The 9,839-nt window shown below is 36.9% G+C and overlaps 1 protein-coding gene across 1 annotated transcript; it reads right to left on the bottom strand.

Moving 5' to 3' along the window:
• Positions 1-5,005: 5,005 nt before the first annotated feature.
• Positions 5,006-5,953, bottom strand: LOC119085528 (lysozyme C-like). Its single transcript, XM_037195944.1, has one exon. It carries the CDS (start codon positions 5,846-5,848, stop codon positions 5,105-5,107), a length of 744 nt encoding a protein of 247 aa, XP_037051839.1. The 5' UTR covers positions 5,849-5,953; the 3' UTR covers positions 5,006-5,104.
• Positions 5,954-9,839: the final 3,886 nt, after the last annotated feature.

Here is a 9,839-nt window from a genome sequence, read left to right on the forward strand (position 1 = left end):
CAAGAAAGTTCGTCCAATTGCCACTAACTCTTGTTTGATTAGTAAAATTGCAACATAACATGAAAACACACATACGAAACAACGGTTATCATATTTGTCCTCACAATTCCTTGTTTTCTGAAACAGTTCCATTGAACCAACATGTATCTGGCTCAGAGAATGATGAAGTATCCGGCGATGAATCGGTATGCGACGAAAACTTAGAATTGAGTCCAGACGCTGGTTGTACATCTGGTGGTAATTTCTTTGTTTTTATTACAATGAAATATTTGCCCTCACAAGTCCCTGTTCTCTGAAATAGGTTCATTGAACCAACATGTATCTGGACCGGAGAATGATCAAGTATCCGGCGATGAATCGGTATGCGACGAAAACTTAGAATTGAGTCCAGACGCTGGTTGTACATCTGGTGGTAATTTCTTTGTTTTTATTACAATGAAATATTTGCCCTCACAAGTCCCTGTTCTCTGAAATAGGTTCATTGAACCAACATGTATCTGGACCGGAGAATGATCAAGTATCCGGCGATGAATCGGTATGCGACGAAAACTTAGAATTGAGTCCAGACGCTGGTTGTACATCTGGTGGTAATTTCTTTGTTTTTATTACAATGAAATATTTGCCCTCACAAGTCCCTGTTCTCTGAAATAGGTTCATTGAACCAACATGTATCTGGACCGGAGAATGATCAAGTATCCGGCGATGAATCGGTATGCGATGTAAAATTGAGTCCAGACACTGGCTGTTCATCTGATGGTAATTTTTTTGTTTTGCTACGCCCTCACTCCTTTTAAAACAGTTGCAAACAGCTCTAGCCCAACTCTCTATGGTACTAGTAAAATTTCGTCTGTGAGACCCCTCACTACTCTCATTAAAATGTAAGAACTAAAGTAATGCCTTCTCGCGTATAGTGAGTTCATTTAGCCGAGACTCTATAATTTTGCTTTCCGCGTTTCTATAAAAAGGTTTGCATTTTTTTCTTTATGACGGTAAAAGCGTTAAATATAGACAGAGATACATCGTGCTTTTAAAGGATAGTATATTTTCCTCCCTAATTCTTTCGGTTTTTAGACCCGTAAAAAGTACTCTTACGTTTGTAACACGTCGAACTGGGGTCTCTGAGTAAGGGATAATATTTTGTGTTTGCCTAGAGATGACAAATCAGCAATAAAAAAATTTTCGTTCTGTCCGTCATCACGATAACTTGAGTAAAACGAATCCAAATAAAAAATCCACGTTTTGTAATAGCAAATTCGAAGATGAGGAAATTTGGTCAAGTCGGTTCAGAGATATGCCCTGAAAAGTGATATTTTACTTCAAACTGCAATATCTCTTCAGTTTTATGCCACGCCATCGCGTCGTAAAGAAACCTCACAATTCCATGTTTTTTAATGAAGTTCCGTTAAATCAAGATGTGCCGGCTGACGACGATACATCTGGTGGCGATACATCTGACGGCGATACATCTGACGGCGATACATCTGACGGCAATACATATGACGGTGATACATCTGACATTGCCCAATTGAATGCGCATGGTAATTTGTTCTTTTCCTCTTGGTTGGAAGAAGTCCTTAACGTGTTCTCTAATACAGGTGTACAGAACCTACTACCACCACACAACGAATCGTCTGACGAGTCCGAGGCAGATGATGTACCAGCAGTTGGTGGATCTCCAACAGTTGTGAATGATTGGCAAAAAGCCGGGGTCAGATTTTCGTGGGTGAAATTCACTAAACGTTCGAAATACCTACCATCGTTCATTTTCCCCACCGACGGATTGGCACAACACATTACCCGTTGTGGAGAGCTATCGGATTTGAAATTCATTGTGGATTCAGAGTGTGTCAATCCACCCGAATATCTGAAGCCGAAGGCATACTTAAGAGCACTCAGTATTTTTAATTTGATGACGGGCTCCTCCTTTCAATAATTTGCCCTCCGTTCTAATATTTTTACTCTTTCTTCTCAATAATTTAATTCCTCTTCGTTTTCTTGATTTTTTTCTTAGTGATTTTAATTGTATCTTTAGTCTTAAAAATTTTACCCTGAATTTAACTAATAATTAAATCATTGTATTTGTTTGATATAAAAATCTTTTTCCGGTTTTTCTAGATATTATAGAAACACATAGTAACTCAAACTCAAATTGTCATATGTAAAAGTCAGTGTAAAATAATTTTCGCGAATTTCCTTTGTCGGCTAAAAATGTTTCCAATAATGAAGAGATAAAATGGAACTGGTAAGTTCATTTCGATATTTCTGATATTAGTGATATTTGTGAACATGTGAGACGGATCAATGAATATAATTCTCGCGCATTTTGTAAGTCGTCTTCTGAATCAGTATAAAACAATGTTTCTCGCAAAAATTAATAAATGCGAAGAACCCATCGTACATTTTATTTTTATCTCCATTCATCTTTGCACATCTCCACACATCTTAGATGCAATTTGATATATGGAGATGTCAAGGGATGTGAAGTAGGTACATTTTTAAAAATGTCTGAAGATGGAGATATATTCAGATGAGGCAAGATATGTGGGGATGTTTGGAGACGGGGAAAGATCTACATAGATTTAAGAGTAAAAAAGATTCAACCGATTTTAATTTGAAGTCGTATCTCATTAAGCCATTTGAATGTGTATCAAATGACTTAAAACTCTTCTATATTTTTCTTTCTACGCAGCACGCCATCTTTGAATTTTCCCATTTAAATTCATCTCTAAACGTTGAGTAACTACCACTAAAGAAATGTTGTCAATTGTTGTTTTGGTCTATGGTCATCAAGCATCAATCATCGTTCATTATATTTTGATCTCCATTCACCTTTACACATCTTCATTCACCTTTACACATCTTCATTCACCTTTACACATCTTCATAAACCTTTAGACATCTTCATACACATGCTTTATTCATCTTAGACGTATTGAGATGAAGACATGTTGAAGATATAAGGAGATGTCTGTAGATGTGTGACGAAGATACATGGAGATGTGTTGAGATGTTGGGAGATATGAATAGATTGGTGAAGATGCAACCGGTTTAGACATCTACATACACCTTTACACATGCTTTATTCATCTTAGACGTATTGAGATGAGCAGACATGTTTGAAGATATAAGGAGATGTCTATAGACGTGTGACGAAGATACATGGAGATGTGTTGAGATGTTGGGAGGTGTTGGGAGATACGAATAGATTGGTAAAGATGCAACCGGTTTAGCATTTTGTAGATTAGCCATTTGAAAGTCACTCGCGCTGATTTCGGTCAGTCGAAATTCAAAAGAAAGCTAAGAGTAGCTGTTCACGAGTGACTTAGGAATATCCAGCGACATTACAGCAGGTATTTTCTATCGTCTACACTTCTTCAATCTTATACTTAACAAATATTCCCAAAAATTCCCAAAAATTCCCAAAAATTCCCAAATATTCTCAAATATTTCCAAAATCGATAACCAAATTATAAGCCATGAACGACATCTATTCGCGAAGCAGCAAAGCGTATTTATATCGGAAGACTTGAAGAAGAGAGAATACGATAGAAAAGAATTGCCGTTATACGGACTCATCTCTACTGGATCATCTTTTTTTCTAGAATCACGGCCGACTAAAACCAGATTAATTTATCAGAAATCAATTTAGGGACTTAGATGGCAAGGTTTTTGAAGTCAAAGCAAAAATTTGGAACCTCGGACGTAATGTGCTTGACGTGATTAGTGCAATGTCAATGCATATTCATTATGAACAAAGTGTTATTTTCATTGCACTTAACACTTAAATCTTTTGGGGTTCACTGATCGATCGATCAAATATCTAAAGGGTAGTTCCTGAGTGAAAAGACGTCTGCAGACGACTTCTTCAATTCAGTTCAATATTTGGGAATATTTGGGAATTTTGTGAATTTTGGGAATTAATTCCCAAATAATAGGCCCTGCAAGAGAAGAATAATGATAAGTTTCATTTAGCCGTTCAACAACTCACTTTCGTTCTAAAATTTTCTTACATTTAGGGAGCGTACAGTAATTGTTTTTTGTTCAGTTAAAACTGTCAAAGTTAATCATCTATCTCTCTCCCCTAAAAAATATTTTTGTGTGGAAAAACTGCTTTTTTTCGAAATCGCAGGAAGTCGACCCCTTGTTACCCGAGATAATCAGGATGAAAAAAATTCCATCTGAATACCACCGATTTTTCAAACAGCTCTAGCACGAAAACGACAATTCCGAGAGAGAGGCGAGATGATTCGATGGGTACCATACTCGTCAAAAATCCAGATACGTTTAATTTGTCCTCCATACAAATTGTTCGAAGATTTCACTATATCACTCTTAAATTTCACTTGCGTTTCAGATGGATTCGTCAGCAGTTCCACAAACGCACACCCTTTGTAATGTAAACAATCCAAACTTACTTCGAGGGAGAAAGCGATTCGTTGCAAAAGAAACTGTGTAGTGCTCCCTGTACGTACTTGTACAGTTTACTCTACCGTACGCACTTGTGGGCCAGCCGGGGACCATCTGGTGAGATTTTCAAATTATTTACCACTCCAAGAACGTACAAAATATATGAATAATAAATATTTTGCCTTGGAAGCATTAACCAAAACTAGATTAACTCCTGTGAGCTCCCATTGTGAACATATTCTCATACATTCCGTACACCTTGTGTAATTTCTATCAAAAGTAAGTGGAAATTTCGAGAATTTGTTGTCTGCAAGAGTTCCAAGACCTAATATCAAATTCTAGAACCTATCATCTGATCACCTCGAATATATGAAGCTACCACAATTGATCCAAATTTAACCGATCTAATACACAGCCACAAAAGATATATCGAAATTTAGCGTGATTGATCTAATTTGCCAAATTCAAATCACACTGCGCTATCTTTAATCATATTTTATTCTCGTAAAATTCATTTTAGTACATCCCGCAATTCATTTCCTTTTAAACTTACGAAAATGTTTGAGAATTGAATGTTTAAGATTTTCGTGACTTTTTGATCGTAAAATTCTGTTCGCAACTTTAAGAATTCCTTAAGTTACGAAAATTCGAGAATCGTCGCCCAGAACGCCAACACAGCAATAACATCTACCCTATTTCACGATATTAAATGTTCTTCGTATTCCTTATTTTGCACAAACACTGCGATTTGTTTTAAGTTGCGATACTTGAACAAAACGGCAGCAATTGCAAACACCAATGCTACAACAATAATCGTTAACAAAATGTTTTGCGTTGCACACGAACATTGAACAGATGAAGCGTTTAACGTTTGATGTGGGGAACTCTGAAAATCGGTGACATGATGATCCTCGCTCGAATAATTCTGACTTTGATTTTCTGTTGTTGTCGGCATGATCGTTGTCATTACAGTTGTCGTTGGTGCAGCAATCGTAGTCGAAATATCCGACTCATTCCCCATCAATCCAATCAGCATCTCAATGGGACCTAGGCATTCTTCAGCTTTCTGTTCGTAACGTTGGCATGCCTTTTCACTTTTCCCCCATCCGGTGAGGCCCTGCTGCGACAAAATTAAATTGGCACACGTGACATCGTCGGCGATGTCGTCATCCAGCAATTCCGAGCATTTTACGTTGCAACCGCCACCAGGTGCATCCTTTCCGCACCACCATTTGCTGCCAATGGCGTAGATCCCTTTATAGCCGTTCTCACCGTTTTTAGCCGTGTGTAAAGAGCTGGCAATGCAGAAATGCTTGTAGATGTCCTCCCTTGGAATTTGGTGTCTGTCGTACAGCTCGTTAGCAAATTCACACTCGTCAAATATTTTCGCGACGGTCAAGTGCAATGCGATAAGCAAAACTGTGTGCGTAATTACTTTCATTGTTGATAAAAATTTGAATTAAAATTTAAACGGAACACCCAGCGCCAGCAATTTAATTGGAATGAAAATTGTGCTGTTGTTATCACTTTCGATGTGTTTTCAAAACTGAAGTCAGAGATGAGACGCAGCGACGTTTTATTTTACAATTGATTGAGATGGAAATTTTGAGTTTACGTTTTGGCCATAAAGAAATTCATTTTATCGCACACGCGGGGTGATTCCCCTAACAATTACTCACCTAGGTAATATAATCAACTTATACTTCTGTAAATTGTCAATTGTGTCATTCGCCTATCTTGTTGTCTCGTTTTCGCTTATGCGATAAAGAGAATATACACCATACACACGTATGTCATGCGTGCATAATATTTATTATTATTATCGGGCTAAAGCCCTCGGACACTTTTACTCATCTGGATACGAAATATCAAATTCCTTCCCTTGAATAGTAATATACTATTATTATTGAGGATGATTCGTTGTGCGCCTAAGCGCAAAACAAGCAAAAAATAGATGTCAAATAATTCTGTTACGGCAACCCGCCCATATTTCATTCAAAAAAACAGACGAACTGTCGCTTTCGCATCGTATAGTACGTTTCCTCACAGTGATGAAAAGTCAATTCGGTATTAGTCGTAGGCTCGCCCTAACGAGGCGAAGCCGAGGAGGACAAGCTTACGACGTGTACCGGAAAATTCGAATGATTTCGACATGCAAACTATGATCGAAAAGATCAATTTTTCTGGACTGCAAAAAGAGGCCAAGAAAGCAGGCCGAAAATGGATTTTCATATATATTTTTTCGGCCGTGATCAAGTGTGTTGGAGTTTAGAACTGACATCACTGCATGTTAATTCATTATCACATTCAAAATAATTGCGGCTTGTCAACTTTCGGCACCCTGGACTTTACTTAAATAGTCGTGGAATGCCTCCAAATAAATTTCTAAAAATCTAGAATTCTCTTTTGGATTTTTAGAAATTTATTTGGAGGCATTCCTCGACTAAAAAGTAAGTCCAGGGTGCCGAAAGTTGGCAAGCCGCAATTAATTTCAATGTGTTATACGATTTGTTATACCATTTGTTACCTATTTAGTAATAGTTTGTATTCTTGTAATCACTTACGATTCTTACTTCGTACAGCCAATATGACTGTACGGTTTCATAGTCGAATTAAAGCAAATGTTCGTATCCAAACAACTGTGCATTTCATATGCTCTCAAATAAAGTGTGCGTGCTTTGTTGTTGAAAACGCTGTATAGTGATTTCTTTGATGGTGGTGTTGTGGTTGCTTCTCATTTCAGTTTTCAAGCGCAAAAAACGTCGAAATGTACTATTTTTGAACCGATATTTGACAACGAACTATTGTATAGATGTACTGTCAAACGTAAGAAGTTATCATAGACTGGATACCTTCGTACATTGTGGTCCTCTGATCTGCCAGAGTTTCCAAACAACTTACACCACGATGACCGAATTCCTCTACGTCTATTTCCTCATAAAGCGTGTGGATGAGGCATTTTTACGCAATCGGTTTTGTCATCAAACCGTATTAATCAATGAAACAAGCATGGCGCCACTAGAAAAATGTAGCTTAATTATATATATTGAACCACATCTTCACTACAAAAAATGAACAGATGTCGCCACTGGAAAATGATGAAAATGAATTAACACGACCAATTCCTATTGAGTTTTTCTATACTTTGGTTAGATTAGATTGTATGGGGTGAGACGAATATCTGCACCTAAGCCTCCGTTGGGCCTGTTGTGCGTGCCCCTTTTTTCGTCTAATTGAACCTACTGATTAAAGTGGAATCCGAACCACTGTGAAACGTAAGTCTTATTATCCTTACGTCGAGAGAAACATTTCGACTTGAAATCTGGTATGAGTGTGAATCAGGGCCTATTATTTGGGAATTAATTCCCAAAATTCACAAATATTCCCAAATATTCCCAAATATTGAACTGAATTGAAGAAGTCGTCTGCAGACGTCTTTTCACTTAGGAACTACCCTTTATTAGATATTTGATCGATCGATCAGTGGATATTATCCTTAAAAACTTTTTAATACACAAAATGACCTGTTTTAAGCCGATGGAGGAACCCCAAAAGATTTAAGTGTTAAGTGCAATGAAAATAACACTTTGTTCATAATGAATATGCATTGACATTACCTAATCACGTCAAGCACATTACGTCCGAGGTTCCAAATTTTTGCTTTGACTTCAAAAACCTTGCCATCTAAGTCCCTAAATTGATTTCTGATAAATTAATCTGGTTTTAGTCGGCCGTGATTCTAGAAAAAAAGATGATCCAGTAGAGATGAGTCCGTATAACGGCAATTATTTTCTATCGTATTCTCTTCTTCAAGTCTTCCGATATAAATCCGCTTTGCTGCTTCGCGAATAGATGGCGTTCATGGCTTATAATTTGGTTATCGATTTTGGAAATATTTGAGAATATTTGGAAATTTTTTGGAACATTTGGGAACATTTGGGAATTTTTGGGAATTTTTGGGAATTTTTGGGAATATTTGGGAATTTTTGGGAATTTTTGGGAATATTTGTGAAGTATAAGATTGAAGAAGTGTAGACGATAGAAAATACCTGCTGTAATGTCGCTGGATATTCCTAAGTCACTCGTGAACAGCTACTCTTAGCTTTCTTTTGAATTTCGACTGACCGAAATCAGCGCTATTTTTTCCGGGACTTTCTTATATACTACCACTACATATAAGAAAGTTCCGAAAAAAATGGGGGTGATTTCGGTCAGTCGAAATTCAAAAGAATACCCTCTAAAATAAACTTCTGATGGATGTCATTAAATGTCAGTGGCATTTAGACACGATTCATAAAGCCTGGTTGATAACAATACAAAAAGAGAAACCTAACATTTTGGCAGAAAAAGGATCAATTTTTTGGAATTAATTCCTAAATATTCCTAAAATTCCCAAATATTCCCAAAATTCCCAAATTTTCCCAAAATTCCCAAATATTCCCAAAATTTCCAAATATTCTCAAATATTCCCAAAATTCCCAAATATTCCCAAAATTCCCAAATATTCTCAAATATTCTAAAATATTCCCAAATATTCCCAAAATCGATTCCCAAATAATAGGCCCTGGCAGTAACTAATCACACTTTGATTAGGAAAAACCGTATGAGCAAGTTTACTCCGGGAAACGAACCCGGGATCCATACGTTATGATCCAATGCTCTACCGATTGAGCTACCTGGACCCTTATCCTTACCCTTACCCGTATCTAATCTAATACTTTGGTTGGGTCTGCGGTAACAAAGCCAGGTACATTTACTATAGAAGCAAATTCAGATTTTAAATCGTTTTGTTTAGTATACAAATGATTGATGTATTTTGTACTGAGCTTTTACCTTCAGTGTTGATATACTTTGTCCTAAAGCGCCTAATCTCGAATGTTTCTTTTATATTCACAATCGCAAAAAACCGTTCACGATCACTGTGTTCCCTTCCTTATCTCATATTATGAGTTTAGCGATTTCTTAAATGAATCAGAATTCAGTTCATTTCTTAGTTATTGTTCTGTAGTTGGTTTGATTGTCTTATCACACTTTGTTCCCATTTTGAATTTAAAAAAGTAGAAATCGTATAACCAACGTTGGACGTTTTCGTACCGCCTAATATGTCCGTTGTTATCATTAATAGCAGGGTCGGACTGGCTGGCAAAAGGCGCTTAAAATAAAAATTGTTGAAAGGACGCTGTTATTGGATTATGTTGTATGTTATCGATAGAATCGATTAGACTAAACGATAATTTGTTCCTGGCAAGGTTTTATTTACATGAGCAAAAGCATGAGAGCGATATTTCAATGCTTTCTTTTATTCTCGAAAATCTAAGGTGTAAGCAATGCCCAAATCAGGTTCTCGCCTATGCAAGTACATACCGATATATAATGTTATTACGAACGTGTTTTTTTGCAATTATTCGCACCATATCCTGCTATTGATAGAA

The sequence above is a fragment of the Bradysia coprophila genome, unplaced genomic scaffold, assembly GCF_014529535.1.
Source record: "Bradysia coprophila strain Holo2 unplaced genomic scaffold, BU_Bcop_v1 contig_94, whole genome shotgun sequence".
Classification (NCBI taxonomy): Eukaryota; Metazoa; Arthropoda; class Insecta; order Diptera; family Sciaridae; genus Bradysia; species Bradysia coprophila.